This window comes from Melanostigma gelatinosum (assembly GCF_949748355.1).
Source record: "Melanostigma gelatinosum genome assembly, chromosome: 17".
Taxonomy (NCBI): domain Eukaryota; kingdom Metazoa; phylum Chordata; class Actinopteri; order Perciformes; family Zoarcidae; genus Melanostigma; species Melanostigma gelatinosum.
Genome location: NC_136650.1, coordinates 5,884,020 through 5,899,807, shown reverse-complemented (window position 1 = coordinate 5,899,807; position 15,788 = coordinate 5,884,020). Strand labels below are relative to the sequence as shown.

General features: G+C 45.2%; 3 protein-coding genes across 3 annotated transcripts; 1 reads left to right on the top strand and 2 right to left on the bottom strand.

The window, feature by feature from the left end:
- Positions 1 to 1,916: 1,916 nt before the first annotated feature.
- On the bottom strand, positions 1,917 to 4,745 carry LOC306791032 (XK-related protein 8-like; the record flags this gene model as incomplete). Its single annotated transcript, XM_079287636.1, has 3 exons — positions 1,917 to 3,003; positions 3,944 to 4,134; positions 4,441 to 4,745. The coding sequence occupies 3 exons, from the start codon at positions 4,743 to 4,745 to the stop codon at positions 2,186 to 2,188; spliced, it is 1,314 nt and encodes a 437-aa protein (XP_079143762.1). The 3' UTR covers positions 1,917 to 2,185.
- Positions 4,746 to 5,116: 371 nt separating this feature from the next.
- LOC306791588 (XK-related protein 8-like) lies at positions 5,117 to 8,140 on the bottom strand. Its single transcript, XM_079288384.1, has 3 exons — positions 7,557 to 8,140; positions 6,507 to 6,694; positions 5,117 to 6,305 (listed from the first exon to the last, which is right to left on the bottom strand). Exons 1-3 carry the CDS (start codon positions 7,880 to 7,882, stop codon positions 5,554 to 5,556), a joined length of 1,266 nt encoding a protein of 421 aa, XP_079144510.1. The 5' UTR covers positions 7,883 to 8,140; the 3' UTR covers positions 5,117 to 5,553.
- A 1,907-nt stretch (positions 8,141 to 10,047) lies between these two features.
- Positions 10,048 to 15,757, top strand: LOC306791409 (uncharacterized protein). The gene is made up of 6 exons (XM_079288107.1): positions 10,048 to 10,228; positions 11,542 to 11,834; positions 13,352 to 13,458; positions 13,899 to 14,113; positions 14,280 to 14,357; positions 14,859 to 15,757. Exons 1-6 carry the CDS (start codon positions 10,122 to 10,124, stop codon positions 15,349 to 15,351), a joined length of 1,293 nt encoding a protein of 430 aa, XP_079144233.1. The 5' UTR covers positions 10,048 to 10,121; the 3' UTR covers positions 15,352 to 15,757.
- Positions 15,758 to 15,788: the final 31 nt, after the last annotated feature.

The following is a 15,788-nucleotide window of genomic DNA, read 5'->3' as shown; positions in this document are numbered from 1 at the left end:
CTGTGAAACGCCCGGCGTCGCTGAGAGACAATCACCGTCTACGAACACAGATCACCAAAGTGAACACGTTTTCAATTGTTCAGGGTCTTGCTCATAACTCAGTGAGTGAACGGGCTCATCCGTCAGTCCTGACACACACACACACACACACTTGAGAAAACTTAGGAGACTATATGCAATCTTTGCATTTTTAAATTTTCTGCTTATTGAATGTGTTGTGTGTATTTCTTTACTGTCTGCATGTAATGTTGGTTTTGAAGTATACCACAGCTGTTAAATATGTTTACGGGACTATATTCTTTTGTGTCTTTTTCTTTACAATGCCAAAATACTGTTTTGTTTTTTTAAATAGTACGTAAACAACGTATTTCATCTCTTGAAATGAGCTGTGAGGATACATTGGCTTATGTAGAGAGCCTGAATGTGATCCACGTATACTAATAATCAATGCTAATTTAATAATCACTATTTTCCCCTCAGTAGGTGTTTGGGACCTGGACACAGTCCTGGAAGGTTTTCCTGTGTACCTTTAGACAATACAGTGTAAATAAACTTTAAAAAGTTTCAGACTCAAGTATTTATTACTGTGAAAAAAAATGCAATTACATAACCATATCTAGCATAAATATAATATTTGCAACATTTTCATTAGAACCTTGTGGTTTGAAAGACATGTTGCTAACCTGGAAGAACCACTCAGGCCTCTCCTGCTAATGCTGTTAAATGCAGTCGTGCAAATATGAATTCTGAAGCTGGAAGTCTTCCGAGATTATGATCATTTTATTGCAAAACTACGTTTCCCTGTTCAGTGTTTCTTTGCTGAGCCACATAACTAAATACTAAAAGAAGACTGAATGACAGTATACCTCTAGTGTTTACATTGAGAGGTAAAAACTGAATGTACACTAAAGTTTTGAGAATGACATTTTCACAAAGTCTGCCGCCTCAGTTCTTATGATGGCAATTTGCATATACTCCAGAATGTTACGGATATTGCTGCTGGTAAGATTGCACCTAAATCAACCATCTATCGGACCATCAAGAACTTCAAGCAGAGCGGTTCAATTGTTGTGAAGAAGGCTTCAGGGCGCCCAACAAGTCCAGCAAAGGGCCAGGTGCCGTCTCCTAAAGCTGATTCAGCTGCAGGATCGGGGCACCACCAGTGCAGAGCTTGCTCAGGAGGCAGGTGTGAGTGCATCTGGGACAGACTGATGTTCTGCAAAAAGGTGCAGGGATCTGACTGCTGAGGACCGGGGGGAACTCATTTTCTCTGATGAATCTCCTTTCCGATTGTTTGGGGCGTCTGGAGAAGAAAAGGTGAGCGCTACCATCAGTCCTGTGTCGCGCCCACAGTAAAGCATCCTGAGAGCATTCATGTGTGGGGTTGCTTCTCAGCCAAGGCAGTGGGCTCACTCACACGTCCTTGTAGAAAACATGGCGACCATAAATAGTCTCAGAAATGAGGTTGGATTTCAGTACAATCTTGAGGACTCAATATGATTAACCATTTCAAGTGTTTTAAATGAGTTGTACCATTTCATTGGAATAGGAATGTTCAGTAAAATATTCAAAGATTTGGAATGCATTTGTCACAGAAAGAACTGAGTTTTAATAATCTCGTCACACAGGCATTATGAGCAGGAGGAAGAGTGACACCAGCAACAAACTATTTACATGTTGGAGAATATTTCAAAGTAAATCGGGAGAAGACACACGTAAGCTTCAGGTTCACAGCTTGGTCACACAGAGGCTACAGTCTTCACTTCCCCGTGTGGGAGCGTGTGATAAACCAAGAGTAAGAGAAAACAGGACATCTGGCTCATAAATGGATTAACTACGTCTGCAGGACTGCTGTTTTGTGTCTGTGTTCATCACTATCATAGTACATAACATGATACTTCTAACATTTTTTCCCATTACAATGTACATGTTCACAGACTTTAAAAACTGTGACCCTATGGACAATAAAATAAAGATTGGCAGCACAGGCTGATAAAGTGAAGGCGCTGCTTACAGCAGAATACAGCAGTCTTGACTTGGACGCCTCTCGTGAGGTTGGATCTGTTACTCGGGGAGCAGGTCACAGTCCTATCCCACGAAACCCCATGATCTTCATTTATCAGGCTGCTCAAGTCTGCGTGACTCAGTCCAACCGCCGAGTCTGCTGGACGTCAAGTGATGCAGGTCAGGAGTAGAAGTTCTCGGCCAACTTCCTCATTCTTTTATTGCAACGTTTGATGTCGGGTGCCGGAGCTCCTGGCCCGCTGCGATCAGCGACGTCTGTGTCTAGGTCCTCGTTCAGGGATATGGACTGACGGTGCATTTCTTCCGGGACCTCGTTCGCGGCTGAGGAAATAGAAAAATCTGGCTCATCACCAGAAAACATTTTCAACATAGTAGGGCCCTGTCCAACTGTGGTGTCCCCTTTCAGCTCCTCCTTGGCCAGGTTTGGATGGTAGCACCTATAGTATAACATTTTAATCAATAGTCCGAGGATGTAAACTACAACAACACTGACAGCGGTGATTACAGCATACACGGGTGGAATTTCTAAATAAGGCGGATCGGGGCTCATCTTCCAGCACCACAGAGAGCAGAGGAGGGAAATATCCACCAGCATGTAGCCGTGGTACAGCAGGGTCCTGTGCCTCGTCCTGCCCTCGGCCACGTTGAACCAGTCGAAATACCAAATGAGGCCCACGGTGGCTCGGTAAAGCCACTCTCCGCAAGGGCTGTCCATGAAGTCTGTCTCGGACCACCACACGAAGAAGAACAAAACTGTCCAAGAGCAGAAGACGTGGGCGAAGACGAAGCAGGGCAGCACGGAGGCGAAGAGGGCGAGGGCGGCGAGGCGAGACGAGATGAGCAGCAGGTTCCAGAGGAAGTAGACCGCCGATGACATCATCCGCTGCTTCTCCTTGTCGGGCAGGAAGGAGCGCAGGGAGCGGTGGTACATGGTCACGCTGAAGGCGATGGCCGAGGCCGACCCGCAGGCCTTCAACACTGAGGGAGGAGGAGGAGTCATTAGAGAAGCTACCAGGAACTGTTCATCGCCCCGCAGAAAGTACTCAGTGATGGAGTTTTTATGCAAGTTCTGAGTGAATTAAACCTCAGACAATATACTTCCACTCAACAGCTTTGAGAAGATCACAGAGTAACCTACAGTTTTGATGTAGAAGCACAATAAAGAGGACATTGCTCTGAACTTTGGGGAATCTGCGAGATGTCTTTTTGTTGTTTAAAAAAGGTCAGTCCACCAAAATTACAAAATGCATATTAGCTGTCTGCTAGTATCTGGCCGTACACAGAGTGTTGGGTTTGATTCGTCCAGGTTTTGAGAGATCCATCTTTATATTTCTGGCTGCATCGCAACAGAATAAGGTGATTATCCACAGAACAGTGTCAGCAGTTTTGATTGTAACGCCTTTTTTAAATAGTGCCCAAGAAGACTCAACAGTGCGATCTGTGGATTATTCAGAGTACCAAAGTTTAAAAGATGGAATGTATTATCCAAGTATGATCAGTGAAAAAAAGAAGTAAAAGTACTAAAGTATGTGAAGAACTAAAGTTTAACGTTGGAGTTCAGCATCATATTTTGTAGGCAGCTCACGTGTTCTGTGTGTAACTGTATAGTCGCCATGTTGACATTTCTCTCTGAAATGTAGTCGAGTAAAATGGAAATACTGACACAAAAGTGATCATTTAAGCACATCTAGATGGTACTTAAGTACAGCACTTGAGAAAATGTACTCAGTTACGTTCCACCACTGGCTTTGGTTGAACTGGCCCTTTAAAGACAGGACTGAAGCGTGAAGACCTCGAAGAGACACATTGGCCCTTTTAAACGGATACTCGGGAGTCCTTAAAAAACACACTTCTATATTTGCTACTTGAGTAACATCAATCCTACTTGAAAAAAAATGAAATAATAATCGACATCCACCTGTCACGGGGCCGAGCTCGCCGCTCTGCAGCATGATGGTGAGCATGAGGACGAGCTGGGGCGCGCTCTCCGAAAACGTCTCTATGAGCCGCAGCATGCTCAGGTCGTGGTTCAGGTACACGGCGACGCTCTCGGGGTCACGGATGTCTGAGAGGCACCTGCACAAGGAGAGCTCCACCACACCCGCGTGCCTGGGGAGGCAAAGGGTGTGGTGGTGGTGGGGGGGAAACACACAGTCGAGAAAACACACACAGTTATCATGTAAACTGTTTAACAGTCAAATCTTCTGTAAACAAGGATGCTGTGGTATAACTGGTGTTGCCACTATTCCTGAGTCACTGTGGTCCCATAAAGGAATCTACAGAAACAAAATGACACACACACACAATGTAACAACAAAATAACCTCAATCATGTACCCCATTTAGAGAAAGTGAAAGTGAAACAGTCTCTCACACACACACACACACACACACACACACACACACACACACACACCTGAAGTACATTCCCAGCTGCAGGACGTGTAGGAACTTCAACATGGACGGGCTCAGGCATTTCTCCACCTTTGTCTGCCTCTGGTCCTCGTCCTCGTCCTCGTAGCTGAACCACAGCCAGCTGAAGGCCTGGACGAGGACGGACGAGCCCACGAGAAGCAGCAGCAGGATGCAGAGGCTCGCGTAGTCTTCTTCCCGGTAGAAACTCCAGACGGCGACCATGTCCAGCACTAAGTCCATCAACAGGAGCGCCAGGCCCAGACAAGTGAAGACGAAGTCCTCAGGGGAGAACTTGAACACCCCCATGGTGTCCCGCCAGACCGAAGTTAACCCCCCCCCCCCCCCCCCCCCCCTCACACTAACTGCCTGTTTGCTGCGCCGCTTCGCTCTCTGGGACACAGCTACCACGTCACTCATGAGCGAAGAAGACAAATGAAAGCGAGCAAAGGTTCAGTCGAGGACAGGTTCAGTGTTCAAACACAGTGCAACTCCTCTTCCAGGGTAACGTAACATCTTAAAGGCACAGTCATATTATCACCACCACTTTACTCACACCGAGAGCTGTCACTTTAACAGTTAAGCTCTGCACCAGTCCCACGGTTAAAGAAAGTTACTTTACTGTAAAAAACAAACACAAATGATTGGAATACAACATCGGTACCACTTTATTGATTGCACATGGCGAATGAGGTAACATATTCACAACCAGTGGTGACCTTGACTTTTGGTTTCAGCAAGTCTGTTGACAAAGAAGTGGATCCACAACACTTTTTGAACCGTAAACCAGAAACGAAGAATGGACCTACAGAGGTGGAAAAAACAAACAAAAACAACCCATCTTGAATTCACTTTTAGGACAGCTGAAAAACAAAGTGCAGAGAATAATGAGTGTAGCACCGCTTGTACACAGAAACTGAAGTAAAGACGTGTGACTTTAAACAAGCTCAACAAACACTGGACGAGCAACATATCACACCTGATATGAACACGATTAGATCCACGTTGCCCACTTTTTGGTTAAAATGCTGTATTTGAGCCAGTCATTTGGTTCATGAGATACTGAGCACATTATCAGGAAGTACACTTTTGTCCGTGACGCACAACAAGCCGGACATCACAGACGTGGCGACTCCGCTCCATTTGTGGTGTCAGAGTTTCTAATGAATCCTTTCTTTGAGTAAAAACGAGCGGCGTGGCCGGCCATCCGTGTGTTGAGATACTGGGAGGACAGGTCGCCGTCCTGGATGGAAAAGACTCTGAAGGACACGTCTGCATCGGGCTGATCGACGGGAAGTCCTGGGTCCCTCACCGGCGGCCTCCACAGCTTGGGGTGGAAGCAGCAGTAGTAGAGGGCCTTGAAGAGCAGACCCAGGAGGTAGATGAGCGGTAGAGCGATGAGCAGAGCGAGGGCGTACGACTCGGACTGGACGGGGTCCCTGTAGCACCACCAGGTCGTCAGCAGGATCACTCCGTCGGTGGTGATGAAAGAATGGTAGATGACGCTCCTGCTTCGGGTCTGACCCTCGGCCACGTTGAACCAGCTGAAGTACCAGATGAGCCCCACGGTGGCCCGGTAGAGCCACTCCCCGCCGACGCTGTCCATGAAGTTGGTCCCCTGCCGCCAGGCCCACAGCGTGAAGACGGACCACAGCATCAGGAAGTGGGCAGCCATGTACCCGGACAGGGCCGAGGCGAAGAGGGCGAGGGCGGCCACGCGCGGGGCGATCAGCAGCAGGTTCCACAGGAAGTAGATTAAAGAGGAGCACCAGCCCTGCTTGGCCTTGTCCGGGAGGAAGGAGCGCAGGGAGCGGTGGTAATCCACCACCATCCAGGCTATGGAAGTGGTCGATGCAGCGATGCTCACGACTGCCAAAAAAAGAAAAGAAGTTACACAATCAATGTAGCAACCCGGGAGGAAGTGAACACACATTTGTGATGTTTCTCGACTTGCCACAACACAGATAAAAGTGCTTTTACAAGCTAAATGTGGGTCGCTATCTTTGATTCACTCATAACAAACACCGTCTGCGGAAGTTTGCTTTTCTCGTGGGGTGGAAGTAAACTCACACTGAACGGTCCTGGCCTTGTTCGTGTGCAGCATGACGTAGATCATCAGGGTGAGCTGGGGGGTGCTCTCGCAGAACGCCTCGATGAGCCGCAGCATGCTGAGGTCGTGTGTCAGGTACACGGCGTACTCCGACCCTTCCTCTTTCCACCACCAAACCCTGAAGCCCTGTCGTATGGCAGAGATGTGCCTGTGTGGAAAGCGAGAGAGGGCCGTTAACCGTGCGTGACACATAGACTGTGAGGAAAACTGCCACCACATACCAAACCTCACGCAGCTAAACGGCCTCTTATGAGCATGTGAATGGAAGCAACCTGGCATGACGCATTAGCCTCGTTTGTGCTTCTCATACCTCATTAACTCATTACTTGTGCATTTTAAGAATAGTTCTCTTCTGAGACACTGGTTTGACATATTGCCACACCTGACATGTTCATTTATGGTCACGGCACCTGTCAAATGTTATTAGCTACTTGCTCTGTGAGAATATCTATTGATACAGAGAGAAGCAGCTGAGCCAATGGTGCATTATTTCAGTTTTGGCAAGATTAAAGTGTGTTTGCACAGTGCATCAATTCCTGTAACATGTTTTATTATGATCTTAAGAAACCAGATAAGCATTTGCAGTCTAACTTAAATAGGTGTAACGTTTTAGGCTGTTTAATTCCGTACATTCAATACAATTTATTTTGTACAGCCCAAAATCACAAATTTGCCTGAGAGGGCTTTACAATCTGTTTACAGCCTCTGTCCCGGGACCCTCACATCAGAACAGGAAAACCCCTTTAACGGGGAGAAAAACCTCAAGGAGAGCAACAGAGGAGGGATCCCTCTGTGGGGATGGACAGAAGATGTCATGTGTACAGATGGACATCATAACAGTTATAACACATTAAATGCACATGACAGAAATGATTAATGAGAGTAGTAAGCAGAATAATGATGGAACAATGACGAGCCCGAATAATAACAGTGGATAGATATGAACTTCAATAGTTACTGTGGGTTTTGCGCAAACACACTCACTACCGCTCACACAGTGGTCGGTCTACCTGCAAAGGAAACCCAGCTGCAGCACATGCAACACGCAGAAGAGCGTCACTCGGTCCCCGAAGAACACGGACGCTCCCACGGTCTGGTTGCGGAACCCCGGCAGCTCTCGGTCATACTTGAACCAGAACCAGCTGAACGTCTGGACCACGACCGACGACAGGACCATGAGGCCGACCAGCACCCCGAACCAGACGACGTCCCCGCGGAAGTAAAGCTCGGTGGCCACCCACACGTCCGAGCCCCAGTCCATCAAGAAGGTACACACTCCGACCACAGAGAAGGCGAAGTCGATCCAGGAGTATTTCGAAAAAGTCGCGCGCTCCATGACAGTTTTTTTATTGTTTGCAAGTTGACCAACCAAGCGACCTGTTGCTGGTTAGCTAACATAGGCTAGCGTCCTGTACCGTTATCTCACCTCCCACAGAGACTTCTCTTCACGCCATTGAAGAGAGAAGTTACCAACACTTTTATATTTGAGCTACAGTTTGAACTCACTCCAATAGCTGATACAACAACGTCGCAGGCATGGCTACATGGAGAAAAGTGTGTGAAACAACCGGTACATAAGAGGGCAGCTGGTGTGTTTGTAATGTCCCCCCTGTCTTTATAGTTGTTAGCCCCGCCCACAGCAGCTCGTGCATGAAGCGACAGGATGTAAAGGTTCTGTAACTCGTAAAGACCACAGCGAGCGTTCGACAGAAAGCCTAAAACGGTTCGTCGATCATTTGAGATAATTTTCAATGTGAAAAATGCTGAAAATGTGTTGTTTCAAATATAGTGTGGTGGAAAAACAACTAGGTAGTAGGTACATTTAATGTGTCGGTACTATACTGCTACCTCGTAGTTCTACTCTAATTGTTGGAATGCTGTTAAGCATTCCAACTATTGTTCTTCGAATCTTTATTCAACTTCTATTTCTTCCGTCCCACCTCTTCTTCTCCTTCATTTTTTAAGCTACAGAAACCGTTAAACTATTTAAATGTTCAGCTCTTTCACCAGAGGGGTGCTATGACTTTTCATATTTCTAACCTTTGAACTTTTTGAATTATTAAGCTTTTTATTTTCAATGGGATCTCTATGGAGAATATTTTCAAATGGCTTCAGGCACACAGGTGTTCGCGATTGAGCCAATTAGTGATGTTGATAAACACACAGACTCACAGACAGACGCGCACATACACTGTGTCTACCTCTCTCTCTCTCTCTGTGTGTCTCTCTCATACAGTCATTCAGGTCTTAGGGATCTTTAGAGGTCTTTCCCCCCCTCCACCCCCCCCCCCCCACACACACATGCCATTTTAAAATAAAAGCCCCACAGAATGAATCCTACCTGAAATGCTTGTGATGAGCCTGTCATTTAATAACCGGTTTGTGTTTAACTAACATTATGATTCTGTCTCCTCTCCCCTTCTCCCCCACACCCCACACCCCATTTCAAAATAAAAGCCCCAGAGAGTGAATTCTAACTGAACTGCTTGTGATGAAGCCTGTCATTTAATAACCTCTGTTTATGTGTCAAACATGATGATTATGTCTCCTCTCCCCCTCCCTCCCCCACCCAGCCCCACCCTTTCAAAATAAAAGCCCCATGGATTAACTGTATGTAAACATTAAGCTCAAAATTCTGCATTTTTGTTGAAATAATGAATGCTCTTACAAATACTGCGACAACTACTACTACTGCTAATATTTCTAGTACTACTACTACTGCTGCTACTGCTTCTACTACAACTTTTGCTGTTGCTACTATTACTAGTGCTATTACTGCTACCATCAATATTATTACTACCACTACTGCTATTACTACCACCACTACTATTACTTACACTACAACTGCTACTACTGCTATTCATGCGACTACCAGTACTAATACTACTACAGCTATTAGTACGACTGCTACTAGTACGACTACTGCTGCTACTTCAAATACTGCCATTACTTTTACTCCTACTACTGCTACTACTGTTATATTAAATACTACGACCACTACTACAGCTATTACTACTACTACTGATACTAGGCTGCTACTTCTTCTAAATACTAATACTTCTACTACTAATGATACTTCTACTACAACTACGACTTATACTACTACTATTACAAATATCACTACTGCTACTACTACTACTTCTTCTAAATACTAATACTTCTACTACTAATGATACTTCTACTACAACTACAACTTCTACTGCTATTACTACAAATATCACTACTTCTTTACATTAAAGTAAACAAAATATACAAGTATCAAAAGTAAAAGTAGTCTTTATCCAGAATAGCCCACTTCAGAAACAGATATCAATTAATCATAGCGAACCATTAAAATGTAAGGCGGGGCTACTTCAAACTGCTTTACTTTGCGCTTAGTGGTAAATACCTGAGAGACTGAACTCAGGCAAATTAAACCCACAACAGAAAAAAACACGCCCCCTCTGGCCGCGACCTATTGTATCAAAGGAGCGCGTGTGTGTGTGCGCCTTTGCAGCCTCGCGCCTCATCTCTGTGTTCGGTCGGTTTAAGCCGGATCCCACATTTCGCAAGGTTAGCATACGTAAGCTAGCACGATGTCGAGGGTGTACATCGGACGACTGAGCTACAGGGCCCGTGAGAAGGACGTGGAGAGATTCTTCAAAGGCTACGGGAAGATACTCGAAGTCGACCTGAAAAACGGGTAACGTTGAGGCTCTTTATCGATGTCCGTTGTCTGTGAAGCTGCACAGGCCGCACCGTGACTATAACGTGCAGTCTAGGCCTTATTGTTCGCTGCAGCCTGCTACTGCTATCTAACGAGTTAGCAGCGTTTAATCTTTACCAATGAAAACAGCCGAGGATGTAGTACACTGCGAGGTCTTGGCTTTGCTTAGCTTACTGCTTGTATTTCTTGATACGCTACCAACGTAGAAGTTTGGGTTTGTGAGCTTGTGCGCTGTCGCGACCACTTCTAACTAGCTAGCGTTAGCTAAGGTTAGACGTGGCAATGTCACAGGCCGTCGTGTGTATTGCACGCAAACTAAGCAAGCGCGAGTTTAGTCACAATCGCGTGTAACTATAGATTGGATCCGCTTTCTACTTTCTACTGCCGTCCGGTAACAAATGGTTTGTAGGAATCTCCGATATACTTGGTCACGATCACGCCCCAATATGTCATGTTCGAATTTCTTTGTTCAGCCGTGCATTATTAGCAGTCAATAAGAGACGACATTGATACTACTGGCTTATTTTTAGGTTTTGAACAGACTTCACCCGTTATGTAACATTGCTGTAACATTTCTGTTCATTTTTCATTACTATACAAATATTTGGGCATTTGTTCTGCATTTCAGAACATAAAAAGTATTTTATATAAATAATATAATCTTGGCAAAATTTCGCATTCACAAACTTAAATACTATTTTATTTAAAGTTTTTATAACTGACACACAACGATTAATACTAATTATTCAGCACTCAGCAAAGCCCAGAGTATAAAGTATTAGTGCAGCTTGTTTTTGTCTGTCCACCCGTCCAGAATATAAAGTTTACAATAGAAGACAAAGAAGAATTGCATTTCTTTTTTGGGAATATCCAGGTTAGTTTTCTGATGCCCATCCAATCGATTAATCAACTTCATATTTTCACGACCTCTCATCAACATCAGACAAGCAATATTATACACAAGACAGTTTTACATCGTCTTAGTTTGTAGCACTTATTTGTCATTCAAATTAACCAGCTTGGAAGATGTGAGAGTGTTTCCTAAAATTATCTGTGAATGAGATCTGTAACCAGGTCCCTCTGCTCAAGAACACCTTTTTTAAAGGAGAATGTGACACAACCATGACCAAGATTATATTGTTTTTGTTCTGCTATTGCGTTAAGTGATTTGTGGATGGGTGTATGGGTGTATGGGGTGTCTTTGGCCAATCCTCCACTGTGTTTTCGATTATGATCATCCAAATCCTTTGTTGTCGCCAGGTCTTAACATGTTCTCTTCTTTCATAAAGGTATGGGTTTGTTGAATTTGATGACCCACGTGATGCAGATGATGCTGTGTATGACTTGAACGGCAAGGAGTTGTGTGGGGAGAGGGTCATTGTGGAGCACACCAAGGGACCCCGTCGGGATGGAGGTTATGGTGGTAGTGGCGGAGGCGGTGGTGGTGGTGGCGGCGGCGACCGAGGAGGCGGCGACCGAGGTGGCGGCGATAGAGGAGGCGGCGATAGAGGAGGCGGCGACAGAGGTGGCGGCGACAGAGGAGGCGGCGATAGAGGTGGAGGAGGAGGTGGTGGAGGAAGAAGTAAGTGTGCAATGGAGAATTGTGTTTCTTTCACATGGATAATGTAATTTGATGAGGGATTTCATTCATTACAGGGAACCATTGAGCTAAATTTCAAAGGGCCAAAAATTTAAGTCCTTGGTGGCTGATGTGCATTCAATTCATGTCCTAGTGTAGGTTTGACTGTCTGATCAAGGTGGATTGAGTGCAGATGCACTCCAGCTTTTTCAATCCCAATGCCAATACCTGGGTATCGGCAGAGTACCGATTCATTACCTGTTTAATAAGCCGTATGCATCTGTGTGGAAGTGACCATTCTTTTTCATCAGGCTGGACTGCAGCATTGCTGTTTTAATATATATATATATATATATATATATATATATAAATAACTTACATAGCAAAACTCGAAAGTGTAAACCCTTTTTTAATGCAGCAACAAATAGGTCGCACGGCTCTACTGATACCTCATCTCCATTCATTCTGACTGAACAGAGCCTACTTGTGCAGATTTAAATGTAACCCCCCCCCCCCTCCCTTTACTCTCACCAGTATCTGCTGTTGTCGTGGCCTCAATGAATCCTCCAGGGTTTGAGCACTCCAGCTCATTTCAACAATTGTTTTAGTTCAGTAGGCGCGGGAAGATATTTCCACATCAGTACATGACACGATCAAATTTGTGTGCACCAGAGCCACCAATGACTTGAAAGATCTTTTTGGTTACTATTTGATGGATTTGAAAATGAAGCTACATGTGATGGGGAAATGGCTTACTGATGGAAAGGATATAAATGTCTTAATTTGAATACTGTAAACTTACTATTTGATTGTTAAATATCTTGTAATCTATTAATGTCTTATTCCGTTTTTTATTTTATTTTAAATGATTGTCAATTTAAAGGTAAAGATTTAACAAAGAACCTCAATGTTTTAATTGAAAGAGTCCTTTGCTGACTGCCTGCCCCTATTGCTGGCCATGGTGTCCCCCCTTTCCAAGAGTGTGGTTTGACCATTCTGGGCCCCTGGGCAGACCAAAAAAGGGAGCCATTGTGAATGAAGACCGCTTTTCCAATTAGGCCCAGGCCGGGTGGTGAGGATGCCATGGGGTTAGGATCAGATGTGGGTTCGGCTCTTATAGGTGCCTGAAAAAAAGAACATGTTTTGTAACAGTGAAATGTTGTTAGATAAGATAGCTTAGACACTTGCTTTAGTTCACCGTAAGTACTTCTTGATCAGTTATGTTTTTGATTTTCTTATTTAGCAAATAGGCATATTGACTTCTTTTTTTTTTTACCAAAATTGAATAAGCTACAGCTGTGCTAGGTTTTGGAAATCATTCTGATTTTGTAGACTTTTTTTTAGGATATAACTGTTATATATTTTTTCACCTTTTTGATTTTCCCCTTTTTTCTTTCCTTTTTCCCAAGTGAACATTGATATATTTTGTAGTATGTAGCTTGGAGTTCAGTATTAATGCACTACCAGAGTTTCTTTTTGGTCCTTATTTTTTTCCTGTCCTTTCCTTGTTGCCTTAAAAGGTGGATATGGCCGCTGGGGAAGAGACAGATATGGTCCACCGATAAGGACAGATTATCGACTCATTGTTGAGAATCTTTCCAGCCGCTGCAGCTGGCAGGACTTGAAGGTATGAAGCTTTTTTTCAAGTGTTAAGGAAGTGTTGTCCAACAGCCAATAAGTAATTCATCTGAAGTGTTCACTCCATATTTAGAAATATAAATGCCCGAACTGTCAACCAGTTTAACGCGATGTACTCAGTTTGTCTGAAAGGCTTTACTTGATGATGCATTTCCTCAACAGTCACACTGAATATTGAAATGGATAATTGCAGTTTCGACACAGGCTATTAAAAATGAACTGAAAAATAAAAACACAGAAGAAACAAATGGAGGCTTCAGTCCCACCTTTCCTCAGAGAAAAATACACAGTGACGATCTTTAAGATGGCCAGGCTCACGCAGTTTCTCCATTTTGAGTTTGTCAGCATGTCTTGCATTTCTCTCCTGAGCTGAGCGTGTCGATAAAGTCGTCCCTTTCCCCTGATCACTGCGTTTCCGTTTCTCTAAAGGACTACATGAGGCAGGCTGGGGAGGTGACTTACGCTGACACCCACAAGGGCCGGAGGAATGAGGGGGTGATCGAGTTCAGGCTCTACTCCGACATGAAGAGGGCTCTGGAGAAGCTCGACGGCACAGAAGTGAACGGCAGAAAGATCCGTCTGATCGAGGACCGCCCCGGAGCCAGACGCAAACGCTCTTATTCTCGCAGCCGCAGCCATTCCAGGTAATTCCACAAGGCTTCCTGATGCATGTTGTTTCTGAATGTAGCAGTAGTATGAGTAATTGTACTGCAATGCACTAGGATTTAAACTGTGCTTGAAACTGGTGACAGATGCAGCTTCATACAATCCCTTCTGCTTGTTGCTAATTGTTACTACCCGTGTTCTCAGGTCCCGCTCCAGGAGCCGCAGGTCTCGCAAGAGCCGCAGCCGCAGCGAGAGCAGCAGTCGCAGCCGCTCCCGCTCCAGGTGAGAAACTCAAACCGTCAGAGGGGATGTTTTGCTAAACGCATGGTGATTCTGTTGGGAATAGAGCCGTCAATAAACAGAGTAAACTAACTTGAGGACGTAGTCTTTTTAGATTAATTTGTTCTTGGTACAGAGGAGACGCACGTCCTAGTTCAGTTGCTCTGTCGATACTGCATTTGTTTTCACAATCAAAGATTTTGGCGCTCTAGTAAGTAAGACGAGAGCACATGTTTCTATGAATAGATTTTCATGGAAGTGCACAGGTGCATGTGCCTATAGCTGCTGACAGCAAGTAGAATCCTGATATCTACAGCTGTTTACTCTAAGCAGGCCATGGCCACATGGCGGGGTCCCTCTGTTGACTGATGGGTCATCTGCCTGCCATATACACGGGGCTGAATGTGGCAGTGGAGTAAAAATACTCCCCATGTCCTGTGTGGAGGTTTTGAGTTGGCCACAGCAAAGAATCAAACAATAAGTTCTATCTGGTTTTGTCCACAGAGCGGCGTCCAACTCCCGCAGCCGATCTCGTAGCAAGAAGAACAAGATCAAGGTCAAGAAGGAGGAAGAGCGCAGCAACGGAGCTCCAAAAAACAAGGAGCGCAGCAGGAGCCACAGCCCCAAAAGCAGGAGCCCCAAGAGCCGCAGCCCCAAGAGTAAAAAGAGCAAGAAAGACGTGAAGAAGAACAAGAAGGATGAGTCCAGGTCTCGCTCTCGTTCCAGGTCTCGTTCAAGATCTGGGATTAAGGATCGCTCCAGGAAATCCGGCTCAAAGGGCCGCGAGCAGCCCAAGAGCGAGGACGAGGGAGGCGAGGCCGAGCGTGGCTCCCGCTCTCGTTCACGCTCCCCCGCCGAATGCAAAACCAGATCTAAATCCAAGTCCAAATCCCGCTCCCCCTCCCCCGCCAAAGCCCGCTCCGCCTCTCGCTCAGAGTCCCGCTCCCAGTCCCGTTCCAAATCCCGCTCCCAGTCTCGTTCTCGCTCCCGCTCGTAGTTCATATTTTGAACAGTTTTGTCTTGATCCCTTCTCCCGGTGTCTCCCCCTACATTTACATTCCCCGAACCCCTCCACTCTTCCCCGCCTCCTGTCTTTTGATAAATAGCTGTAGATGACCAGGCACTCGACGTCTTTCATGCGCACGCTACTCCATTTCATTTGACTTTTACTGTGTATTTTTTCATGAGCTTTGTCTCGTAGGGGGGTGTTTGTAAAACAACAGGGTGCAAATCTCAGTTTTATAAGTTTAAATGATGGTATGGTGCGTGTCTTAGCCTTTTTTTAATCCAATGTAGAAGCATACTGTTTCGTCGGAAAGCCTGGTAGGAAGAAGTTCCACCATCTCACCTTTTTGTGAAATCCTTGTATCATTTTATTTCAGATTAAAGAAACACCTGTTATACATTGGATTTGAGTGTTTATTAGTCAGTGAG

Excerpts from the sequence above, each read along its gene's own strand:
- LOC306791588 (XM_079288384.1), bottom strand. The coding sequence starts at position 7,882 with ATGGAGCGCGCGACTTTTTCGAAATACTCCTGGATCGACTTCGCCTTC. Across the intron at positions 6,695-7,556 it reads CAGCTGGGTTTCCTTTGCAG|GCACATCTCTGCCATACGAC; the intron begins GTAGACCGACCA and ends CTTTCCACACAG. Across the intron at positions 6,306-6,506 it reads CAAGGCCAGGACCGTTCAGT|TCGTGAGCATCGCTGCATCG; the intron begins GTGAGTTTACTT and ends TTTTTTTGGCAG.
- LOC306791409 (XM_079288107.1), top strand. The coding sequence starts at position 10,122 with ATGTCGAGGGTGTACATCGGACGACTGAGCTACAGGGCCCGTGAGAAG. Across the intron at positions 10,229-11,541 it reads GAAGTCGACCTGAAAAACGG|GTATGGGTTTGTTGAATTTG; the intron begins GTAACGTTGAGG and ends TCTTTCATAAAG. Across the intron at positions 11,835-13,351 it reads AGGAGGTGGTGGAGGAAGAA|GTGGATATGGCCGCTGGGGA; the intron begins GTAAGTGTGCAA and ends TTGCCTTAAAAG.